The sequence below is a fragment of the Pelobates fuscus genome, chromosome 5, assembly GCF_036172605.1.
Source record: "Pelobates fuscus isolate aPelFus1 chromosome 5, aPelFus1.pri, whole genome shotgun sequence".
Lineage (NCBI taxonomy): Eukaryota > Metazoa > Chordata > Amphibia > Anura > Pelobatidae > Pelobates > Pelobates fuscus.
This window is the reverse complement of record NC_086321.1, coordinates 107559783-107586577: the sequence shown is the minus strand read 5'-3', so window position 1 is coordinate 107586577 and position 26795 is coordinate 107559783. Positions and strand designations below refer to the sequence as shown.

Below are 26795 nucleotides of genomic sequence, written 5' to 3'. Positions count from 1 at the left end.
GTGACAGTCTGGACAGGGCTGGAGGCAGTCTCTGTGCTCAAAATGCAGAGATCAGCATGTACCAGGCTTTTACTGGCCATCTCACAAGTGAATGCAAATCTGATGTTTTTGAAGTGGCAGGCCACACATATCCTGTGGAATTCACCACTAAAATGAAATATTATGTGATAAAATAAACAAAACTACTGCTAAATTTGGCAGGTGATTAAACAGCCAAATGAAAAGACTCAAAATACCCCAAAATAGTCCAAAATTCAATATATAGCTTAGAAACATAGCCTTTTTTGTTTGAACAAGAATATGCGCAATGCTACAGAGGTATCAATATTATAGAAAAGGTTTATATGTGTAATAGTAAGACCATAAAAATGTAAACAGGTGTCTATGAAACACCCATCATTGATCCTGTTTTACAGGATAGAGACCGTATCTTCATCAATGGGTTGTGGATAGAACAGAATGTAGTGGCGAGGTAAAATATCAAAATAGGAATAATTGAAATTAATTTGGACAGAATTACACATATTAAACATACATAGAAAGATGACACCGGAATCAGTCCTAGCTCACTGAAGGCAGGTGCTGCCTGTTAATGTGTCAGCTCACCCTGGCAGAGTGTCAATCTGTCATAATGATGTCTGCCTCCTAGGAAGGGAGCAGCACATGGCTATATACAGAGCATTTAGGATTTAAATGCTGCTAAGGGAAAATGAAAGGATATCCTTTCTTCATCTTTTTTTTTTTACTGTTTAAAAACTCCCGCCCATCCCCCCCCTCCCCCTCCTCCCCTCCTCCCCATTCCTGTAATACACAAGTTACTAATCTTTAATCCAATGGTGAGAGAGCGTGTACTTGCCCCAGCGCTGCTCTGGCAGATCCTCACTAGTATAGAGAATTATTGGGGTTGTATAATGCATGCTTAGCAATTGTGCTCCACCAACAGAATGCTTCTCACAGAAAAGTATTGATCTAAATGCTTCTCTAGGACAAGCTCGGAGCTAATAATGAACCTTCTTCTGACTGTCTAAGTGCTTTATATTCTCTTGAAATTAACACTTTTATAGAGAAAGACAGAAGGGAAATTCTGTTAACGACTAGAGCACTTGAGCAGCTGGAGTGCTTTAGGGGCTTGGAGTGTCCCTTTAATAAAAATCGTTTGCAATAAATTGCTAACTTGATTCCACATATAAATCTAAAGACAGGTCAAAACATCACCAAAAATGTCCAGATTGCTTTATACTTCTGTCTCCCAGGTAAAGGTAAACTGGTCCTTCTCAATACAAATGTTAAAATGAGTGATGAAGGCAAGTTATTTCATCATTATTACTGGAATGATTAACTTTAATCAGCGAACATTGCCAGGACTTCAAATTTGAGGCCAGAATAGCTTGAATGGAAGCATAGCTGACTTGGAGAATTTCTCTGGTTTATTATTTTGGCCTTAAACATCCCATTTGTGTTTTCTTGTTATGCATGCATATAAGCAAACACCTATTTTTAGTGTATCTTCTTGCTTAGACTTTCTCTGTGGGCATGACAGAGTCACCCTAGGTTGTATTGGATGGGGCACCATCTGTCAGTGACGAATAAGTTCAAAGCATATTTTTCAGATGACTGATGCTTGCTCATCACGTATTGTAACCCTTTTCTCTGAGAAGCATCCTTTTGGTGAGGAGTGGCAGTAAGGCCTTTAATGCTTCTCTATGAAGTATTTGATTGGCAAAGATTCAGACAAAGAATTGGCAGCTGCGTCGAGATCAAGAGGTTAATTTAACTTTATTTATTTTCTTCATACTAGGTATTTATTTTTATCTACTTTTCTTTCTTTACTCCTGATCTTAAAGGCACCAGGAGTACCGTAACATTATAAATTCATATATTTATAGACTGTTGCTTTAATGAGTCAGATTGCAGTATACAGAATACTGACAAATGGGAGTAATGTTACATATGAGACATAACTTCCTTTTACAAAGTTTCCATTCTTTGCCATCTTGCATAATGTTACAGTGCAGAATATAATTATTTGTAACAGCAGATATGATTCACTAATCACTGAATTGTAAAATCAAACTAAAACATTTTAGCCCAAAAATAGCTTATTTGGAGATAGATGTCCATCTCAGCTATAGACAGTTGTGGTAATTTTAGCTTAAAAGTTGTAGTTTGGCTTTTCAGTTTACTGCAACTGCTTTGTAAATAAACCCATATATTTTTCTCCCTCACCAAAATAAACCTCTGGGTAAAAACAATGGCCAATGCTTGTTTTTGTAGGAAGTCATAGAAAGTGATGTGTCAATTGGAGGAAGAAGGAAACAAGTTAACGCTTAAAAAAGCATTTTCCTGTGTACAATTTTATGGGAAGAATCAGTTATTTAAAATTAGCACTATAATAAAAATAATCTCTCTTCTCCATTGGAATGACTGCTAAGGAAATGATTGGAAATAAATAAATACAATTTTATATATATATTTTATATATATATATAAAATTCAAGTATGTAGAACACTTTTTACACCAGTATAACGTGCATTGCATTTTAAACACTGGACATAATAGAGAAAGAGAAAGAGAAGTCCTGCACTCACTCCCATCACTGGGCAGCAGCGATGACTACAGTACACATCAGCCCCAATATAAAATAAAAACCAAAGAAAAACAAGTTACCTGCGCTCTCTCCTTAATCCCTATGTATTTTTAAACAAATTGAGTTTTTTTTAGTTACTTCCAATGGCCATGAGAGGACAAGCCCCACCTGCCAACGTCAAGGGGGACCCCCTCAGGTGGGTCCTATCTCTAACCATTAACCTTGCTTCCCTGAGCTTCTGGAAAAAATCTCTAATGAGACAGAAAGGGGTATTTAATAACCCAGTTGTCTGAAATAGCCATGTGCATGTATAAGAGGTTTGTTTTGTGTTTTTTATTTATTTTTTATAGGTCGCAAATATTCTGAGATAGATCTTGATTTAAAGAACACTCCAAGCACCAAAAGTACTACAGCCCGCTGCCTTGGTATCCTCCCAATGTAAATAGTAAATCGTTTTAAAATGGCTTGACACTTACTTGGGTCCCAATGAGTACCCCTTCCCCTGCTTCTAGAAAGCTCCTACATGACTTTCCTTTGGCTCCACTGGGCTAAGCTCTGCTGTACAGGGCTGGTTATTGGCTGAGATCATAAGATGAAACGCTCTTAGTTCAATAGCAGGTAAGGACAGAGGTACTTACTCTGAGAGGGAACCAGGAACTCTGACATGATAACCCAATAACCTCTACTGTGAGCTGTAGAGGTTATGGTGCTTGGAGTGTTGCTTTAAAAGCTGTTGTAAAACACATTGTTTCCATGTGCATGTGTAATAGTTTAACATTCAGTTGAGTAAAAATATTGAAGATCTTATTGGGTTGCGGTTTGTGGAAACACACGTACCACTATTATCTTACCACTACTGTCTTTTCATATACATGGGGTATCTTGTAATAAGTGCATACTAGAATTGTTGAGAAAAGTTGGCTCGACTGAATAACTCTAACATTTTAGCTTTTTAAGTATGAGGCTTGTATATTGCTGCTGTACATGGGCGTTACTATTTCTATCCAATTACTGTATTATTTTATCTTATCCATACATTGAACAGCTCATTTATGTTTAGATTTGTATGTTTTGTCAATAAACATACAATAAATTAGTAATATCAGTTGGTTGGTGATTTAAGATTTAACAGGTAAATTTGGCTATGCTTTTGGCCATTGCTAAAAGTTAAAGTAAATTATTAAAGTAGCTTAACATTTTTAACAAGCATATTAATTAATGCAACATTCTCTTATGTCACAGGTTACTTAAACACAATGTGTTCTTTTTCATGCAATAATAAATTGTCTGCTACAGTCTTTTACTAAAGGTTTTCTCAACCTCCAGCCCTCTAGCTGTTCTTAGATTAAATGTCAGGTGACCCAGCCCTGCTCTAAAATGCAGTAGTGACAGACCAAGATTCCAGGACCAGGATAATACCTGCCATATTTTTGTAAAGATACACAATGCTAATTGTTTCATTGCATGTCACTTAGAATAAAATGTAAAGCATATGTCAGCAATAGCAACATGGAGCTTGTGAGCTCTCTTTCAAAACAAAAATAAATACATTTGTTACTGCATAATTTCTAGCAGAACATGTATTTAAAGGGATACTATAGGGGCTAATACAGCTTTAGCTTAATAAAGCAGTTTGGTTGTATAGCCTGTGCCCCTACAGTTTCACTGCTCTTTTGTCTGCCATTTAGAATTTAAATCACATTTGTTTCTGTTTTTGCAGCCCTAGCCACACATCTCCTGGCCGTGACTTAGACAGTCTGCATAAAAAAAGAGGTTTCATTATCAATCAAATGTTAACTTGCTTTAGAGGTTTCTATCGCCTGCTCTGTAAATTGAACTTTAATTACACACAGGAGGCTCCTGCATGCCCTTGAAGGCATTAAGAGAGTGTCAGGATTACAAGTTGATCCAGCACGCAGTAATGTGTCACACCTAGGACTAAGGATAACGTATAACCGGACCTTAGAATGGTCGGACTTAACATATCCAAGAATAGTCAAAATACTTGCCGAGGTCAGGGACACAGAATCAGACACAAAGATGAGGGAAAGCCAAAAGTCAAGGATACCAGATATCAGGGAAGCCAAAATAAAGCCAAAGTCAAATACCAGAAAATCAAGATCAGGAACGCACTCTCGGATAACCATAGGCATGAAACCATGACAGGGCAATGAGCAAGAGGAGAATTGGGTTTAAATACCCCTCCTGTGGATACAATTGGCTGTAACCGGCGTTTGAACCCAAAGGCAATTACCAGGTTTCCATGTGCATGATTGCTGCTCAGCACAAACCCTCCTGTGGATTTGATTGGCCATGACCGGCCTTTGAGCCCAAAATGAATTACCGGGTTTTCATGTGCATGATTGCTGCTCGGCACAACTTTTCCTGTCAGGACGGTAATGTTGCTCGGCACAACTTTTTCTGTCAGGACAGTAAATGCCATTAACCACATTTTTATGTGTTGATTAATATGTGACAGAGAGCAGGACATAAGAAATTCTAAATTAAACAAACTGTGCAATAACTGAAATTTAGATCTTTCTTTACCTGAAATGTTTACGAAGACACTGCAAGTTGCAGGAAGCAGGAAGGTGTGACTAAAACTGTATAAACAAATTAATTTAACTCCTAAATAACAGAGAATTAAGCTATGAGACTGCAGGGGTATGATCTATACACCAAAACAGTTTAATTAAGCTAAAGTTGTATGTAGTGCCTTCTCCATAGGAAAACACTGACTCAATGCTTTCCTAAGAGGTTTTAGAAGTGACTGGGCAAAGCGTGCGGACCTATAGCATCATTTCACTGAGTCAAACACTATCTAGAGGCTGTCCTAACCCTTCAATGTAAACATTGCAGTTTCTCTGCAATTGCAATGTCTGCAGCTTCTGAAATAAGGACAGGGAAAGTGCACCCGAACCATTTCAAAGAGTTGAAGTGGTATTATGCCTATAGTGTCTTTTTAACATGACAATTATTTTTGTGATTACGTCAATTTGTCTGAATATTTATGGAATCCCAACATGAAGGCACTTTTTAATTAATCTGATGATGTTTATAAATGGTTCACATTTTTATGAATGCAAATTAATTTGAGTTAAAACTAGCAGTCTGCATTGGGTTCTCATTTTACCAGTTCAAATACAGTGTGCTAAAGCACAAAGCCAAAACCACAAAACGTGTGTCACTGTCCAAATATCTCTGAGCTGCACTGTGCTTCTAGGATTGATGGAAGGTGAGCCCTGGCAGCTTCAGAAAAAGGAATAAGAACGGGGGTGAGCTCAGGACAGATGAGTATATAGCTATAAGAATTTGCGAAAGAAGGCACAGAATGGGCAGAATTTCATAGACAGAAAACATTAAAGCAAGCAGGTCTTGGATTTGGTAGCACAGTCTCAATCGGGGGTTGACCTGTATTGTTTCTCTGGCATCATACTTCTCAGGTATGTTAGTTTTTTAAAAAGTAAGCAAAAAAAAATGTAAATGCCAAAAAGATACTTGCAGGCCGCAATTTCTCTTTTAACTATACACATATTCTATGTCATGCCCTGTCCCCAGCTTTCCTCACATTCTTTGCAGTTATAAATCTTCTAAGGCCACTCTCCATCCCCAGCACTCACAGCCTCAGATTACAAAGTCCACAATTTCAGTGCTTGTCAGTGTTGAGCCTAATCTCAATCTGTCTTTCTCTCTCTCCTTCTTTGCAACTCCACAGCTCTCAACCTCTCTTTTAACTCCCTCTCCAGGACTCAGCCTCCCTTCCCTCTGCTTAGCAAAATTCACACTGCATTTAATAGTCCAACTCTCCTTCTCCCTTTCCAGCTCTCAAACCCACTCCCCCTATACTATATATTATAAAAAATATATTAAAAAAGAGGTAGACCAGTGGATGGATATAGAGTTATCATAAAGCACAAACATCCAACATGTCATTATGGTACTACTATTACATATACAACAAACATGCATTACAAGTGATTTCATAATTAACATTAATTTTCTTAAGTACTATGAGATATACTTACAGATAAATCATCAGTAAAATCAATTTCATCCAAATCGAGGTATTCGGGAGCTTCCATCATTCCTCAATGTACATTTTTTTTAGGGGAAGTCAAAAGAGTTAGAGACCTGCGACAAAGATTAGACATGCCAATGATTATTATATTGCTATTTTAATGGTCATCATCTAGAATTCATTATTCCTGAAATACAAATAGTATTACTTTACTCCATGCTGAGATTAACTATACTGATGAAAGTGCAGACGAGGTACCGAAACATCAACTTTTATGCCTTAAGGGCAGTATGCTGAAATGAATCAATAAGCCCTGCAGTGCTGGTAACTTTTCTTAAAGTAGAGACGCTTTAGTGACATTTTGGGGTTTTGCAGGAGTTTTGACCAGAGGTGGTGCCATTCTGGAACATTTTAGTTGACCTATTTAAATATATGATAGCCAATCAAATAATTAAAATGTAATCTCTTATTTAAACAGATTGATATATACATTTATTGTGGTCTGAAGATGGCTTAGTGTGAACTGAGAACCTGTTGTAAACCAAGAATTTGTAGCTCCTAGAAAATGATGAAGCAATAAGGGTTCCCAATGAATGATGTTCCCCAGAAACACATATTACACATGACTAACAGCCTGGAGCATCATGGGAATTCACAACCATCAGGTTCTGAAGGTAGGTAGGTACTGGGAGACGTGAGACCTAGGGCTCTCTGACTCCACCTTGTGGTTGTTCCCACTGCATTAGAAAGAGTGTAATTTCATCCTGTTATCAAAGCAAAGCTATTCTCCAGTCCAAACAGACACAACAACTGTGTTATGGCGCAAAACTTGGCGACAAACACTGAATTAGTGTGAATAATAAAATAGCATGTGGGTTAACAATACTGAGGGATTAAGTGATTGACAGCAACATAGAAATAATGAAAGAAAAATAATGGAAATTAATGGAAGACAGACAGGATTTGACAGCGGAACAGGCAGCCGGTGTTAACAAAGAAGAAAATTATGTCAAGTTTGCCACACAACAATTTAAAGAACTGAACACAACAATTTAAAGAACTCACATAAATAGCTGTAAAACCACTTGTCATGCTGTCTGTACAATTCTACCTATGTAAGTAGTTACAAAGGTTACAGTGCCAAGGGGCTTTTGATCAGTGTCACTCCACAGAATGGGAGGATAATGCATTTTCTGTTTTGTGTACAGCTGCTAAATTAGAATATATATGATTTGAGCTATTTATGAGCATACCTAGAATTGAAGGTCGTTATGTCAAATATCTGAAGGCATCAATAAGATCAGATCAACGGTCCAATGTAAAGAAGGCAATTCTAAGCTCCCTGACTATCTAAAAGTTACACGTAACATAGACCCTGGTTGTTAAATGCACTCTACAGTTATTGTTCAATGGAAGCGATATTAATACAGGTTTAGTGTTTTCTATAAGCCAATTTGTTTTATTCATTTACATGTCATGGTTACCTCATTCTTCATTAGCATTGCTACGGTATCTAACAATACGTTTTGCTAGGCCATTGTATCTCTTTTATTAGTATATAAGCAGCATATCTATTTGTAGTATTATATGTGATTTAGTTAGCTGGGTCACTGTATATTTACATGCTGTGCTGCTATTGGTTAAAAATGAGTTTGCAGTTAAACTTGTATGTTTGCATGCTATTATATAAAATGTCACTGGCTGCGATGTAGCTTAAGTGGTGAGAAGTATGTTTGCTGTCTGAAGCAACTACTTTGAGCATGACTCCAGTTTTTAACTCAGTTTAACCCCTTAAGGACACATGACATGTGTGACATGTCATGATTCCCTTTTATTCCAGAAGTTTGGTCCTTAAGGGGTTAAGGAAATATGAAGTCATTTTTATGTCATCAACCAAAAGTGTGTGAAAAATCACTCCTGTCTTAAAGAGAGAGACAGGGCTTAGGAGAGTAAATCTAGATTTAAAAGTACATTTAGAAATAGAGATGTTCGAACTAAGGTTAGATTTGGCTGTCTGGTACTAGCATACTGTGCGCGCTGTCGTCAGGTGCCAAGTTTGCATAGAACTCACATTAGTCACCCAGGAACTCGTGTTCCTGCTTGGCTAATGATACCCCAATGGTGTATACACAAGTGAAGTTAAATCTCTAGCAGCGAAGGGGTCAAACTCTGTATGTTCAGTGTTTCAGTGTGAATTGCTGGACATACAAACTCTAGGAACCAGGGCCGATCCTGGGTGGGTGCACCGCCCCTCACATTAGGTCCCGTCCCCTCTCTTTAGGCTCTGTGCCCCCATGTTGTCCTCAAACTGCTGGTCAGTTTGAGATTGCTTCCTTCCAGCTCTGCCAACCCTAACCGGTGGGGCAGGGACTACCATGAGGGGGCAGAGCCTAGTGCTGTACATCTTGCACTCTTTGCACCCACCCAGGATTGGCCCTGCTAGGAACCATGGCTACCTCAAATCACTGAAGTGGTCGCGGTGCTTGGCGTAATTCTTTAAACATTGAAGCCACCTTTAATGATGTTTATTTCAATGTACCCTATATTCAATTGTTTATACACCATATTTACATGCCACGGTTACCTGCCCCTGTACTGCTTGGAATATACTCTTTGCAATGATAAATCCACATACGCTTTTCCAAGAAAGAGACTCTTACAAGTAATGGAGCACATCTCAAGGAAGCAATATATCCCTTATCCATACTGTCAATACTGCACAAGCAATATATTAAAACACTTCATTTGAAACTCTTTCAGATGTACTGATTCAACAAAAGATTGATTTGCTTTCTCGTCTCGAGTGTAGTTATGAGTAATTCTCAATAGAACAAGGTAATGCATTTACCAGATGAGGAGTAAAGTGAAAATGCATACAGTATATGTTATTCTAAATAGGACTTTGTAGAAAAAAAGAATTCAGTGCTAATAACTGCTGCTTGGCATACCCATTATCCAAAGTTAAAGTGGATTTGGAAGGGTCTGCTGACATCATCTTTTGCCGAGTCCAAAATGAGTTTAAAGCAGCTTTGTTCTTCATTTTCTGTAAATACCAATGACTGAATTGTTCTAGCTTTAAGTAATAATAGTTCAGATAATATAATGTGACTAGTTAATCATTATATATATATATATACCCATTAGTTGTAGCCATGAATCAAAATATTAGCTAGGTGTAAGTGATATATTATATCTATTGTAAAATGTACAATATTTGGGACAATCCCAATTTGACTGACACCTAGCATACCCACAGACGACACGCGCTATCTATTGGGTAAAAAAAAACACAGGGTGTCCCTCTTCATCACTGTATGAAATTGATGATTTGAAAAGAGATCCACACTTTTAGAAAGTATTTGGGAACAGTGATATTTTTTATTGCTTTGTGCTTCTTATAGAGAAGTATTAGATTCCATGCTTCACTAAGAGAAGCATTGACAGTGCTATGTTTTTTTATTGAATTTTCATTGTTTTCCACATTTTCTAACATATTGCCTATTTAACACATGGGGATATGGGGTCTGCTCCACCCTGAGGAATCATTTTAAGAGCAACATCTGTTAGCTTAAACTTGCCTTTCACATGTCCAGGCAGATTAACTCGCTGTGCACGACCCATGCACATTTAGCTAACTCATGCACTATCTTTCACCAGATCCAATGCATTGTGATTAGCCAGTGAGGTGCATGAGTGTGTAAACCACTAAATGATTGACAGTAGTCTATGCAAAGTCATTAGAAGCACTTCATACCTGGCACATGACATAAATGATTCTTTTACTATGCAACATTATAGTCTAGAAAACTTGGTTCTGTTTCAAAACGCTTGGTTTCAATTAGCTACATCATTGATGATACCATGCATACATATATTTTTACATTTATCTCATATTTATTAAGCATGAACCAGTAAAATATATGTTGCAGACTTAAACAGTGAAATAATGCATAAGAAAATAGATGGGAAGCATATTTTTATGTATTTTATGGCAGCGAACCGTGATAGCTGACTGGAGGATGCTTACCCTTAATGAATTTCAGATTTACAAATTGCAGTCAGTTCATGATTTATGAAGGTATATGAGAGAGATGGGGCTAAGATTACTTAAGAACACATGGCACATATGGGAATCCATAAGAAAGTAAAATGCTAACTATTCTATAGCCGGCTGTAACACTGTCACTTGTGGTTTATTTACCACAAATGAAAATTTCCTGTTAATGCAAGTACTCACCTCATTCCTTTGCTTTTGTGATTATATTAACGATTTAATGTGCCTTCAATATTTTTCTTATGTTTTTAAACATTTTTTTAACTCATTTATCCAACTATAATAAAGACACCATTTTTAATATCCACGTTGTATTTTTTTTTTTTTTACAAAATAAACAATAACGTGACCTATGTTATCACTATTTCAAAGACAATGTAGAGCCAGTGCATTAATGGCCCTAGCCCACAGATGTTAATTTCCAGTACACAAAGGGGGTAAGCCTAGATGAAGGTGATATACCCATAACTTTTTTATGGAAGTGATGAGCTTATCGCGTATATCTCAGCTCAGTTTTATAGGCACAGCAGGAGTTTCAAGGAGTTTTATTGTATGTGTCAGCTTTCAACAGCAGAAACGTAACAGATTATCTAAAATCTACAGAATACGTACAAAGATATTATTGTAAAAAAAAAAAAAGCCCTGCTGGTTAGTCGGCAGATGCAGAAGAGTGGTCAAACTTTATGGCGCAAAACCATTTGTTGCTTTAAAAAAAAAAAACATGAATTTTAAAAAATCTACCTCATGCAGCATAACTAACGCAAACCTAGCCTGAAATATTGTAAGTACATGTAAGTGCCCAGGTACATCTTTAAATATAACATTAGTATTTATGAAGGCCTCAAAGAGGACATTTATGGAGGTTTCATTTACAGGTTTTTTACAAGAGAAACTTGAGGCCCACTTTTGATGGTTGATATTAACTTACGGTATATACAGACATGTATCCAGAGTTATTTATTTATATTATTTTTATTTTTCCTGCTAATGCCAACAGACACGAAAAGGTCCCTACCCATGGCTATCATCTGGACTAATCAGTCTGTAGTGGTTATGGTGCTTGGAGTCTTTGTTTAAGCAGAAAACCATACACTTTACCAATCACACTGCTTCATAAATTACATTTAGCATATTGATGTGTTGTTTTGCTTGTACATCTGTCACTTACATATCATGTGCAGCCATTGTCTTGAAAAGTTAGAGGTTACTAACCTAGATGACCCCCAGACTCAACATATGATGAGCATGTGGAGTTACTCTGAGAGCCTCTGTATTTCCATCCACGTTTTTACAAGTTTGCTTTTTTAGAATTCCTTTAGTTAGCAAGGCTACTTTATGTCTAGCTTTATGTTTTTTATTTCACTTGCTGTGTCACAACAGTGCAAAATAAATTGTATTGCGAGAAAGATTTAAAGGGACACTCCAGGCACCCAGACCACTTCTGCCTATTGGAGTGGTCTGGGTGCCAACTCCCACTACTCCTAAACCTGCAAGTGTAATTATTGCAGTTTTTTATAAACTGCAATAATTACCTTGCAGGGTTAACTCCACCTCTAGTGGCTGTCCAGAGGGAACTTCCTGACTCATAGAATTGTCTTTGATTTTCATAGATTTTCTTTGCTAGAGCGTTGCTGGACGTCCTCATGCTGTGTGAGGACCTGCAGCGTCGCTCAATTCCCCATACGAAAGCATTGAAAATCTTTTTCAATGCTTTCCTATGGGGAGCGCTAATGCGCATGCACGGCATTGCCGCACATGCGCATTAGGTCTCCCACGGCCGGTGGGCGGGATCGGTCTCGCCCACCGGCCGACAGAGTCAGAAGGAGGAGCGGCGCAGAGGAGGAAGCAGTGACGAGGGACATTGTCGCTGCCTCAGGTAAGTTACTGAAGGGGTTTTCACTCCTTCGGCAACTGGGGATGGGGGGTGGGAGGGAGAGGGAACCTGCAGTGACAGGAAACGGATTGTTTTCCTGGCACTGGAGTTTTCCTTTAAGCAGCTCTGTCACCCCATAAAAAAAGAGAATTTCATCAAGATAGAATCTTTATGACATAGTCAGATGGACTCAGATTGTCTCTGTATTTTTCCTCCGCTTGACAAAACGCAGAGTTAATTTTTGTCAAGCTTGTAATTTCCCCCAACAGTCACCAGTGACGGCCGTAGAGAAAAAAGCTCTTTTTATGGATGATCCTGCGGTCTTGCGGGATCCTCCATAGACCTCAATGCTGTACTCTTTCACATGTTAAAATGCCAGGAGTTCAAGAGGACCGGACGGAAGAGGATGGCGGCGCCTGCATGGGATAGGTTCAGGTAAGTAAATCCTATCATTCTCTGCCCGCCATGGCCATTGGACACCCATCAACAATGTCACCGTGAGGGGTTTCTGAAGAGCCGCTTTAAGTGATGAGACATTTCTTGAGATTAAAAATGAAAAAAATTACCAATAAAAGAAGCAAGTTTAGAAACCACAAATAGTTGTGTATTTGTGAGTATGATGTTAGAGAAGCTAAGGTAATTAGGAGGTTTATTTGGTAGACAACCTGCAAAATGTAGGTTAGAAAAAACAGGTTAGAAGAAATATTACAATTTGGGAGTTAGCGATTTTTATTTTCCAACCTGGAAATGACAATCTGCTTAGTGAACAGATTCCTATATATATAAATATATATATTGTGTAAATAGCACAGGTTATGTAAAAGCACTTTGCCTTGTGAGTCATGCAGGTGAAGCTGTCAAATAAACGCAGCTGTGAAGGAAAGAAAGTAAAAAAAGGCCAGGTTGAGTTTCTGAAAGGAAGGAACAGAGACTGTTTGTGGCTGAAATGGAGAAGTCTAACCCTGACTAAGGAATGTGTTCTGGATCTCTAATTCCACTGCAGATTAAGGGAATATTAATACTTAAATTGGTCAGGAAACAGCAGAAACAGTCATCAGCCTGAGAATTTAAAATACTGAATAAAATATATTTCACATGTCTTGGGTTCTGCAACTGCTGCAAACTGTAACTCCTATCACGAACAGCCAAACATAAGGAAATTCTGGTCTTCAGGAGCCAGTGTATGAAAGAGGTTTCTAAGTACAAATCTAAATCACTTGTTTGAATAAAACAAAAATAATAAAATGTGTATTTTTTTTTTTTTTTTGCCCATTTGGGCTTATATTGTCAATTCATTTTGTTTTCTTTTTCTTCTAGCATATTGTGACAAAAGGTGTATGCAAAATACGGTATGTCATTCCAGATAGAGGGATTTTCAGTATAGAAAATGATGGCTATTAACAGTGCTCCCAACTGTCACGCTTTTGGTGGGACAGTCCCTATGTTTAGGGTCATGTCCCACCATCCCGATTTAGTTCTCTGATGTACCGCATTCAGGGACACGAGGAACTGTCTCCAGGCCGCACAGCATGAGCACATTATTAGACGTGCTTAGCATGTGTAGCTGGGAGGCTGTCTGTCTTGACGCCATGTTGACATGCCACTTCAGAGCATGGGCACACCAATTATGGGTGTGCACCAGTGATACAATTTGCGTCCACTTGAAGGCCCACCTACTAGTCTCAATTCTATAGTATGGTGTTACACTCTCTTTAAATTCACCACGATGGGGTTTATATACAAAATATTCACTAAATATGAAAGGGTGGCAAATGAAAGATTGATTTGCATAATTTAGATTACAAGTACTGATTAGGAAAAATGATCCAACTTGGCTATAGTCTTGCATTGGCTATTTAAGCCTGAATTTATAAATGTAGTTTTCAATCAACATTTGCTGTTTAGTGAGTAAGCTCCAACCGAACAGTCCAATCAAGGTTAAACAAAAATGTTAAATGCACTGAATTCACAGATATGTATTTTCTAAATCTTCAAAAGTTGCACATGTAATAGGATATATAGCAACATTTTGTGTTTACTGCTATCTGAACAGAAAAACAGTGTGAGGTCTAAATATTTCACAAACTTGGAAGAGCACAAGCAGGGGCGGACTGAGAACCCTCAGGGCCCCCGGGCAAAATAAATCAAGGGCCCCCTTACAGGCCCCACCCATACTCCGCAGCAAGCGCCACCCATGTCCCGCCTCCATGCACCGCCTCCAGCCACACCCTACACAATCTTTAGATACAAGGAACAAAAGTGCAATAATCCCTTCAAGGCCCCAGTAGAGACTACAATTGAGGGCTAATGGGCCATGGAGGGGGGGGTCTTTCTAGCAGAGGCTATCTCAGTGTCCTTTAGAGAGTGTGTTAGAAAGAATCCCCTCCAGGCCCTATTAGAGACTACAATGGAGTCTAATAGGCTTGGAAGGGGGTCTTTCTAACAGAGGCCATCTCAGTGTCCCTGCTGGAAACAGTCGCCTCCAGGCCCCAGTAGAGACTACAATTGAGGGCTAATGGGCCATGGAGGGGGGGGGGAGTATTCTAGCAGAGGCTATCTCAGTGTCCTTTAGAGAGTGTGTTAGAAAGAATTTCCTCCAGGTCCCATTAGAGGCTACAATGGAGTCTAATGGGGCCTGGAGGGGGGTCTCTCCAACACTCTGGTTCCTATTCACAATATAGCAACACAACATAGCTCGCTGATACCTAGGCCAAGTTGGCTCCTCTTACCTTAATTACTGTTGTTGGCTGGCAGTCTGTGGGCTTGCTGGAAGGCTGTGGGCTTACTGGCTGCGGCTGGCAGGCTGTGGGCTTGCTGGCAGGCTGTGGGCTTGCTGGCTACTGCCGGCAGGCTGTGGGCTTGCTGGCTGCGGCTAGCAGGCTGTTGGCTTGCTGGCTGTGGCTTGCTGGCTGGCAGGCTGTGGCTTGCTGGCTGCGGTTGGCAGGCTGTGGGCTTGCTGGCTGGCCGGCCTGTGGGCTGGCTGGCTGGCCTGTGGGCTGGCTTGCTGGCTACTGGGGCACTTGGAGATTATTTAAAGAAATAATCCATGCACAATAACCACTACTGCTCTGTGTAGTCGTTATGGTGCAAGGAGGGCCGGGCCCCCCTCCCAGAGTAAGTAGTCAAACCGTTTAAGAACAGTTTGACAACTTACCTGGGGTCTGCTGGGATATGAGGCTGTTGTAGGGTATAGGAGCAGTGGTGCAATGTGTAAGGGGTGCAGTGTGTGTGAAAGGTTCAGTGTGTGTGTGAGGGGGTGTAGTGTGTGAATGTGTAGGGTGTGTGGGGCAATGTGTGTATGGGTGGGCAGTGTATGTGTGTGTGTGTGAGGCAATGTGTGTAAATGTGTATGGTGTGTATGGGGGGCAGTGTGTGAATGTGTATGGTGTGTGGGGGTAGTGTGTTTATGGGGCTAGAGTTCACTCTCACCACTGCAACCACCAGGAATCCCTGGTGGCCACAGTGTTGAGAGTGAACTCTAGCCCGTAGCTCCAGGGCTAGAGTTTACTTTCGCCAGAGCCGTAACGTTGCCGTGGTAACCGCGGCAACGATCTGTGCTCGCGCAAGAAGGACCCAGAGGAGCTGCAGGCTGAGCTCCCGGGTCCTCTCTTCCTCCCTCCCCTGCCGGCTGCCCGCACGGTGCCTGCGGACAGGGGAGGGGGCAATTGCCCTCCTCTTACTCCCCCCTACCCCTCTTCTTACCCTCCCTCCCCCTCTTCTTACTCCCACCTCTTCTTACTCCTCCCTCTTCTTACTCCCCCACTCCCCCTCTTCTTACCCCCTTCTTACTCCCGCCCCCCTCTTCTTACCCCCCTCCCCCTCTTTTTACCCCCTCCCCTCTTCTTACTCTTCCCTCCCCCTTCTTACTCTTCCCTCCCCCTCTTCTTACTCCCCCCTTCCCCTCTTCTTACCCCCTTCTTACTCCCCCTCCCCCTCTTCTTACCCCCTTCTTACTCCCCCTCTCTTCTTACTCCCCCCCTCCTCTCTTCTTACCCCCTCTCTCTCTTCTTACCCCCTCCCTCTCCTTACCCGCCTCTTCTTACCCCTCCATCTCTCTTCTTACCCCCTCCCTCTTCTTACCCCCCTCCCCTTACCCCCTCTCTCTTTTTACCCCCCTTTCTTTTTACCCCCTCCCCTCCCTTTCTCTTTTTGCCCCCTCCCTTTTTCTTTTTGCCCCCCCTCCCCTCCCTTTCTCTTTTTGCCCCCCTCCCCTCCCTTTCTCTTTTTGCCCCCCTCCCCTCCCTTTCTCTTTTTGCCCCCCTCCCTTTCTCTTTTTGCCCACCCCTCCCCTCCCCTCCCCTCCCTTTCTCTTTTTGCCTCCCCCCCCACCTGTAGCGTGACCGAGCTGCACTCCGGTCCGCGGTGCCCGGCCGGAGTGATAGGAAGGTGCACACTGAGTGTGCACCTTCCTGTCAGTCCGGCCGGGTACAGGAAACAGAAACTCCTGTTCTGCGCGGAACAGGAGTTTCTGTTTCCTGTACCCGGCCGGACTGACAGGAAGGTGCACACTCAGTGTGCACCTTCCTATCACTCCGGCCGGGCACCGCGGACCGGAGTGCAGCTCGGTCACGCTACAGGGGAGGTGAGAAGCTGCAGCCGCCTGAGGCTCTTAAGAGAGCGCTCAGGCGGCTGCAGCATTTAAAGGGGCGGCCGGGCCCCCTGATGGCGGGCCCCCCTCCCGGCCGGGCCCTCGGACCATGTCCGAAGTGCCCGACCGGTCAGTCCGCCCCTGAGCACAAGAGACTCTTAACAATCTCAAAAAGAAGAGGAAAAAGATCTCAGATAAATGCCTGCTAATGTGTGACTTCAGATAATATCTTGCTTTTCCGCCGGTGATGGCCCTGCCCCCTTGGTGACATCATCAGAATTAGTCAATCCAATGCTTCTCTGAAAAGGCAGTGTTTGCATTAAAATGCCTGCATATAATGATTATACTCACCAGAACAACTACATTAAGCTATAGTTGTTCTGGTGACTATAGTGTCCCTTTAGATGAATCTCACAATCCGGCTTGGGACACATTCATACAGAAAAGAGGTATCAAGTCTTCTACAAGACTTTACTCTCCTCCATCATGATAGATGCTGGGTGATGGTCGCCTGTCTATGACAGACTGATTATGCTTTTCACTTTAGATGCCCTCAAATAAAACTCCTTCCAACTAAATTTGTCAGTATGTCAGCATCGGTACGCCAGTGAGTCCTTGTATTTCTGCCATAGTATTTCTATGGGTATTGTGTGTGTTCAAGTCTGTGTTATTGAGTGTGTGTGACAGTGTAAGTGTGTGTCTGTGAGTGTGTGCAGTAGGGAACAGAGCTATAAGATTCAGGGAATCAAAGGTGAGGCAATATATGATACTTATATGATTATATTACATAAAATCTATATAAATATATATGCTTTTAACAATTCTAATGTGCATTAGCAACACACAACACACTCAGCTACCCACATGGAGCAATACACATCACTTAGTTATCTATAGATCACCACAGACAGCACTCAAAGCTACCGACACACTGCCACAGATATCATTCAAAGCTATGCACATACATCACACACAGCTATCCATGTATCATTCATACCCACACATCATGCACTGACACACAAATCATTCACAGCTCTCCACATCACACTTGGACGGACACATACAGTAAACATACAGTCACCTCATACACAGTCAAAGCTATGTGCATCACACATAGCTACCAAACTTGCAGTCACCACACTCATACACAACGCACAATCATTCCCCACACACAGAGTCTTCACATGCAAACATCATTGTTTTGCCAATTTGCTATTTTCCACGGAATTCCCAGACACCTGGTCCTTCCTGTAGAGGATGCTGGATGTCTTTATAGAGCTAAATTATGGCTTGCAAGGAGAAACCGAAAACAGGGGCTGTAGGTGCAGGTGACTGATGGGACCCAGTTATGTTGTTAAATTGTTCTCTGCATTTATGACAAGTATAACAAATTCCACTGGGAGGACACCAGGGACGTCCTGGCACCATAATCACTACAGAAGACTGTAGTAGTTCTGTTGTTTGGATTTTTTCTTTAAAGGCACACTATAGATCATGCTCCTGCAGTCTCACTCTCAATTCTCTGCAATTAATGAGTTTAACTACTTTGTTTATGCAGCCCTAGCAACACCTCCCTGCATGTGACTTGCACAGCCTTCCTAAACACTTCCTGTAAAGTAAAGAGCTAATGTTTACACTTCCTTTATTACAAATTCCATTTAATTTAGAATTTCTTATCTCATGCTCAATGGTAGCTTGCTAGACCTTGCAGGAGCAAGTGTGATTAAAGTTTAATTTCCAGAGCACGAGATAAAATTAAGAACTAATATATTAACAGCTGATTTAATATAAAAAACATTTTGTTTTCATGGAGGCTGTCTGAGTCAATGACAGTGGAGGTGTGTCTAAAGCTGCATAAACAGAAAAAAAAGTGATGGCAGAGAATGGCAGATTATTGAGCAGTGAGACGTCATGTGCATGACCTGTACACTCAAACTGCTTCATTAAGCTAAAGTTGTTTTGGTGACTATAGTGTCCCTCTAATAAATATTTGACTTGAAAAAAAAAAATTATTGACTCCTGGGTGCACACCCTAATTAAATATGTAGTGCATGCCTATAAATAACATATGTTGTATTAAAAATGTATAAAGAACTTTTGTCTTCAATGCTCTTGTTTACCACGAACATAAGAAATGTTTAAACCATGCTTTACACAGTTATATTGTGTCTTCAGCTGAAGATCAGGCTACTTGCTGGGTCAGGAACCTAGTTTGTATTAAAGTGAATGGATTAATCCTCCTGCTTGTCAGGAAGTATCGGGTGGCTACCAAAAATCTACAGTACGGAAGCTTCAGGAGCTGTAATTCGATCGCTGATGACATGAAGCAATTCTCTTTGCAGCGCTCAAAAAGCAATAAAAATATCTGGCAAAAATACATACGAAAAAGGGAGGGGAACTGGGGAAATATACTTAAATTTAGAGCTACTGGAACTGCTCATTTATAAAGAGTAGAGTTATGAAAAACATATCTACTGTAAATATAAGATACCTTATTATTATTATTATTATTATTATTTTATTATTTATATAGCGCCAACAAATTCCGTAGCTTCTCAAATAAATGGACAAGCAATAACCCAGTAGCAGAATTGGATATGCAACAATGGCCGCTGTTAAATAGCCGGTTCTAGCAGTATCATATTCATACTATCACACGGATTTTAAAACTATTTCTCTGTTATTTAATTAATTTATTTATTTTTTTGTACAAGAACAAATTTATTTTATTTTCAAGACAATTAATATCCAAAAGATTTTACTTCTCCATACAAACATGACTTTAATTTCCAGTCAATTATTTGGGTGATTTATTTAGCTGTTTTCATTTTTTTTTTAACGAATCCAACCTTTTAGAAAGTAGACCCATGAGTGTTATTAGTGAACAGTATTTGTATGCCGCTTCCTGCCGAGATTGCAGCATGCATAATTAAAGAGGCTAACTAAAATGGCAAACTCAATTACAGTCATTCAAACAGTATGAGCAATGAAGAAAGTGTTAACAGATCCACTGGCTATTTAAAATGCACAAACATACACATCGAAAACATCGACTATATTGTCATGACATAGGTGGGTGGAAATGTGCAGTCATTTTCTACTTTGTGTAAATTAGTACCAAACTAGGAACCAGTATAATGTGTACAAGGGGAACATTTAAAGCCAGATGTTGTAAGACCCTCTGCAAACACTAACCCTAAAATAAATAACTAACAAGCTAACCTTTTACTTCTCAGCATTCAGTCACACATATATAGTGAAAGTCCCCATTAAATGTTTTTCACGGGTTATCCTGGTGTGTGTGGGATTATTCTGTAAAAACAGAATTTTGTCCAGAAAATAACCCTATTTCCATAAGCCGATCGTAAATGGGATGTGTGAATAATTCTTGGAGAAAACATAAAAACGTGGGACAACCAGTAATCAGTGAAATATGTGGTTAAAATAAGTACCAAAGACACATAAATAAATACATAAATGATCCCTTAATATAGAGTCTTTGTTTCCCTTAAGTTCTTCATATTAAACTCGCAAACCTGTAAAGGAGATTGCAAGAATACATATGTGTAGTCTTGGAGTAACACCTAAAGGAACACGATCATGTATTTCTTACCCTATAGTGTTAAAACCACCATTTAGGTGGCTTACCCCACTTGCCCCTTAGTGCCGTGCGGTTCCGCCACTGCAAGCCCCCTCCCCATATCCGCCTCACTGGCTAAGATTATCAGATTTGATGATCTCAACAAATCTAATGCTTTTCCATAGGGGCAGGGCCAAATGCCAGCTTGGCCAATTAGCATCTCCCCATAGAGATGCATTGAATCAATGCATCCCAGTAGCAATGTTCTTTGAAAAGGCAGAGTTTACAGCAAAAAGGCTGCAGGGACATGATATAGACACCAGATAAACTACATTCAGCTGTGATTGTTCTGGTGACTATAGTGTCCCTTTAAAGAAAAACAATAGTGTTAGGAATACAAAGTTGTGTGATGGCATAGATTCAGTGCATGCAACATTATTATTGTGATGGACATGGAAGCCTAATTGTTATAGAAATAGTATCCAAAAATTCACAGGCATAAATCATAATTCTATTCTGGATCACTTAAAGGGAAACTCCAGTGCCAGGAAAACAATCCGTTTTCCTGGCACTGGAGGGTCCCTCTCCCTCCCACCCCCCAATCCCCAGTTGCTGAAGGGGTGAAAACCCCTTCAGTCACTTACCAGGGGCAGCGACAGGTCCCACGTCGCTGCTTCCTCCTCCCCCGCCGCTCCTCCTTCTGGTTACGTCGGCCGGTGGGCGAGACTGATCTCGCCCGCCGGCCGAGGAGACCTAATGCGCATGCGCGGCAATGCCGCGCATGCACATTAGCGCACCCCATAGGAAAGCATTGAAAATGAATTTCAATGCTTCCCTATGGGGAATAGAGCGACGCTGGAGGTCCTCACACAGCGTGAGGACGTCCAGCGACGCTCTAGCACAGAAAACCTGTGCTATGAAGCAGGAAGTGTCCTCTAGTGGCTGTCTAATAGACAGCCACTAGGGGAGGACTTAACCCTGCAAGGTAAATATTGCAGTTTTAAAAAAACTGCAATAATTACACTTGCAGGGTTAAGGGTAGTGGGAGTTGGCACCCAGACCACTCCAATGAGCTGAAGTGGTCTGGGTGCCTGGAGTGTCCCTTTAAGCAGCAGAAAACATACAAAGGGCTGACTGCTCCCAAAATACCTGTATATGTTCTACGGTTTAAAAAAAAATATTTTTTTAAATGTTATTTGCCTAATTTCTACACTATTTACTAGTGTATATATAAAATTATTTTTTTTGGCATATTATTTTTACATGCTTAAATTCCATTAGCTATGAAAAACTGCATATCCAGTTGTGTACACAATTCAATGATGCACAGTACTTATAATGAATGGGATGTCCCATTGAAGACACAGGCATGTCATCATCTCCATCCTCCATTGATTTGTTTCAAAATGGAACAACAATCAGTGGTACACAGTAACTTCTGAATAAGGAAACAACTATTTATGGCAATCTTTCACTCAGAGAGCCAATGGAGAAAGAAGAACCTTCATCAGCAATGATCACTATAAGAACTGGACATCTGATAGAATACCAGTTTAGGGAATCACTACATTAAACACAGCGGCCTTATGAGTTATTTCATGATGTTTTCGATATATCAATCAATCATGAACACACTGGTTAGAAACATTGGCTTATTTAATAAGAAGCATCGTATTAGGCTGAGCTCATAATAAGTTGCGTGGACAATGCACAATCATTGATCTATTGACTGGTTACTGAGCTACTTTTGTAGTGATCCTAAAATTATGCTAAACAACAGAGCGGTTAATAAATGAAAACGTTTGTCCTCACCAACTTTGGACGTACGATTAGATACACGCAGCACCAATATGCACCAATATGCACCAATATGCACCAATATGCACCACAGTTGGTGAGTTTTTCCTGTTGGCATAGAATTAGCCGCTTTTATTCTGCATCATTTGTGGTTTAGAAATGCACGTGCCATCAGGGCCGGACTGGCCCACCAGGATACTGGGAAATTTCCCGGTGGGTCGTCAGCACCTGGGGCCGGGCAGACATGTGGGTGTGCTGGCGGCTGCTGGTGGAGCTGTTCTGGCGGCTGCAGGGGAAGCTGTGCTGTTCTGTGTCTGCTCCCCTGCGCGCTACTGAATGAGACCGGGGCCGGAATATGACGTCATATTCCGGCCCCGGTCTCATTCAGTAGCGCGCGAGGGCAGGGGAGCAGACACAGCACAGCTTCCCCTGCGGCCGCCAGAACAGCTCCTCCAGCGGCCGCCAGAACAGCTCCTCCAGCGGCCGCCATCCCAGTTTCTTGTGCGGCCGCCATCCCTGCTCCTCCAGCGGCCGCCATCACACCCAGCTCTCTGCCCTCTATATAATTACTCAATCATCATCTGGGGTGGCAAGACATAGCCTTACATATTACATGCAACAATATATGGCGCAATGACTTATGGGGCTGGCATATTTTTTTTTTCCAGGGCTGCTTTGTATCCCCAGTCCGGCCCTGCGCGCCATCATGTTGCCTCTTTTTAAGGAGCACAATTGCACTCTGTACCAATTAATCTTATCAGTGGCAGAATTTCCACATCATTCCCTATATAGCATCTGCCTCTGTGACCTTTGACTTAAATCTGTTTATGAACAATTGCTGCCTGCCTGGGCCTATTGTTATTCTGACTACGAATTTGCCTGCTCCCTGTTTGTAATGCATATATTTTTCTACGTATTAATACTTGTTTCTGGGTTCCAGGATTCCTTATTGCTAAATCCCAGTCTTGTGTACACAAGCACTCACACACACTCACGGACACATACGCATTCCCATACATGCATACACCAAAGCACATTCCCAGATTTCCAGACAGACACATTGCCATATGCTAAATCAGAAAAAAAAATGTTTAGGAGAATTATATATATATAAAAAAAAAACACTTAGCTACGTTCAAAAACACTGGGGCAGTTAAACTTTAGATATGATAGGACCCCCCACAAACACACACCCACCATCAAAATAACTTGAAACACATCCTAATTATCCAGCTGTTTTTGTGACACTTTCCTTACGTAACCAGAACAAATTATAGCAATGGTGGTCTGTGCACCTCAAATAAAAAAGGCCTGCCTATCAAGAACTCCACAGCTAGACTAGCATGTGTATTGAGTGTCCTCATAATATCTGACTCAATAATGTGAGGATTTAACCAGCAAATTTGAGGTTAATAGACAGGTGTTTGAGGTAACAAAGCAATGGCAACAGGCATCATGGAGGCAGCACCCCAGTGAGTAGAAAATAGGTTTGTATCTTTTGAGAGTCAGCTTTTACTGGTAATTACAAGTCTCTTTAGAGCCAGCAGCAATTCTCCATATATGCTTACTGTATGGCAAATTCACATGCGAGGCTTAAATTACACACTGTATGTATTGGATATGATACAAAACATTACATAATGAATTCAGAACTTAAAGCAATCAGGGCTACAACGGTTATAGATTACAATGATTGAACCCATATAACTCAATATAACTACTGAATGAGAACATAAACCTAGTAAAATGGCATGACATCACTGTGAGAAAATCACAAACATTTGTCTCTGATGATGGCGGAACGATATTCCAGAGCATTAATTTCCCTCACGCAAAGGTCCACTGAATTCCCTGTGGCACAATAGCTTTATGTTGGAGAAGAAAGACATATGATAAACAGGGCAGAGTTTAGAAAGCCCCAAGGCACACATCACATTCAGATTGGTAAAGTGGAATAATGCAGTGTAATATTTAATTTAGAAGCTGGATTTAGTGAAAGCCTCTTGTTTGGGTTAAAGAGTTGTGTTCGATGTGTTCCTTTATAGGGACACTAACGTCAACCAGACCACTTCACCTCAATGAAACAGGGGTCATGTCCGTTTAACCCTGTAATGAAAAACAGAAACTGCAATGTTTACATTGCAGAGTTAAATCCACATCTAGAACTAGCAAAAGGTAAGCCAATTCTTAATCTTATTTATTTTTATTGCACGTGTTGGTAGGACACCTGTATCTTGCTCAGAACAGACACTGTAGCAGATCTTCCCTTGCTGAAGTCATCTGAATGGGTGGCCTTTTTTTCCATTCAAATACTTCTCATAAGCAAACATTGCAGACATGCTGCAAATGTGTGACAATCACCGCAATCCGCGAGTTAAATGGTCCTCTTTATCCAATGCTTCTAAAGATGTACTAGATGTACACACATCATTCTGGCATCAACATACTTTGCACAAAAATACCCAGAAGAACATTAAAGGAACTGAAGGTCTCTCTAGCCTCAGCAATGGTCGGGGTTCGTGATTTGACAATTAGAAAGAGACTAAGCAAAAATGTCAATCAAATATTTGCAAAGAGATTTGTTAGTTGGGATATGTTCTGTAGTTAGATAAGTCAAAAGTGGAACTTTTTACGTAGGGCGTAAAGCAAGCACTGCAGTGACACAAGGTAGTGGTATTGTGATGGTGTAGGAATGTTTCACGTAAGTGACCTAATCAAAGTCAAGACTTGAACAATATTGAGATGCAATGGCAGAACCTTAAAGTTCATGCTTGAAGAATGTATCTATTTTGCAATTCAATATTTCAACAGTCTTCCTTCTAAAGACATAAACTATGTCAATCAAACATAACAAAAACACAAGTTATTAATCAATAACAGTCTAGTTCAAAGTCTAATTTAACATTCCCTTGAGTACTGTGATAAAAGTAGTCAAACGCATGCTTTTAAACACACTATTAAATACAGCATGGGGGTGTCACATTACAGTTACAATAATTGTACCAGAAATTAATTGCGCTTTGCAAGGTCTAATAGAGAGAGACCTTAAAATCATTGCAAACACATTGCGATTTAATCCTTTTCAATTTTTTTTGCATTTTGTTTCCGCTTTGGTTTGGATTGAGCTGTGTACTTGGCTGTTTCTCTTTGTTTTACAGATTGACTGCAAGTGAATTGGAGAATCCCAAAAAATATTTTATATCTTTGGCTGTGAAAAGCACTCTGACTTCAGAGAATTATTCCAGGCTATAAACTGCCACTGGATTCCCAAAATAACTTGCTCTGAAAAAGAATGAGTTTTCCATGAAAAATACATTCAAAATGAAATAATTTGATATCTGAGAACCAATTCTTAATCCAAAATTGTATTTTTTAACTTAAAAAAAATATAACTTTCTGTAACTACATCCTCAACCAAAAAAAAAAACAAGACTACAGACCTTGATCCCATCCCAAACTATCCACATCCACTTTATCTGTTTAAGGCATATTGGATATTGCCTGTGACAGTATGCTCAATATCAAATATATATCCCTGACTAAGTAAGGACTGCTGGAACATAAGAACCTTGGATTAATATGATACATGAAAACTGCCATGCTGTTGGATCACGTGAGTCGAGATACAAGTCTACATATTGTGTTTGCTCTGTCTGGAGTTCCCATTATCAACAACACTACAGAAATAAATTATCTGCATATGCGCAAACATGTTAGGTGGACACACAAATTTAGTGGCTAGCACTAAATATGTCTGCTATGTATGGCTGCCTAACACCATCCTATATTAAGCCATGCCCTCACTTCCATTTAAAGCGTCCTGATATATAAATGTAAAGAATGACCAAAGTTAAGAAATGTTGAGGATTTGCTTGTATGTTGGGATTAATTGGTATTTAGTTCAACAAAGTACTTTTTCTCAATCCTACCTTGAAATTGGGAAGAGAGGGTGGGAAGTTGGATTGTTAATGTACCAACGATACAATTCCCAGGACTTATGACGAAGGGGCATGTCCATTGGGAAGTGTGAGTTGGATGGCTTTGAGAAAAAGAAAAAAGGAACAAAGAAAATAGAAAATAGAAAATTAAGTATAAAAGTACTAATACAAAAACAAGAAGAAAAACAATAAAGGCAGGAAAGTATAACAAAGGACAATAAAGAAAGAAGCAAGAATAAATATGAAAGAAAAAGATCAGAAGAATGTAGAAAAGGAAAAAAGAAAACAGAAGAATTAGTAGGAGAGGAAAAAGAAGAAGAAGTAAAATAAATAAGAAGGAGTAGATAATGGATTAATAA

General features: G+C 40.3%; 1 protein-coding gene across 1 annotated transcript in view; it reads right to left on the bottom strand.

Moving 5' to 3' along the window:
* Positions 1-26795, bottom strand: part of SNCAIP (synuclein alpha interacting protein) — a 219318-nt gene that overhangs the window by 104936 nt on the left and 87587 nt on the right. The window contains exon 2 of the mRNA XM_063454126.1: positions 6614-6719. Within this exon, the coding sequence (XP_063310196.1) occupies positions 6614-6673 (60 nt within the window). The 5' untranslated portion in view covers positions 6674-6719. The remainder of the gene's footprint in view (positions 1-6613; positions 6720-26795) is intronic.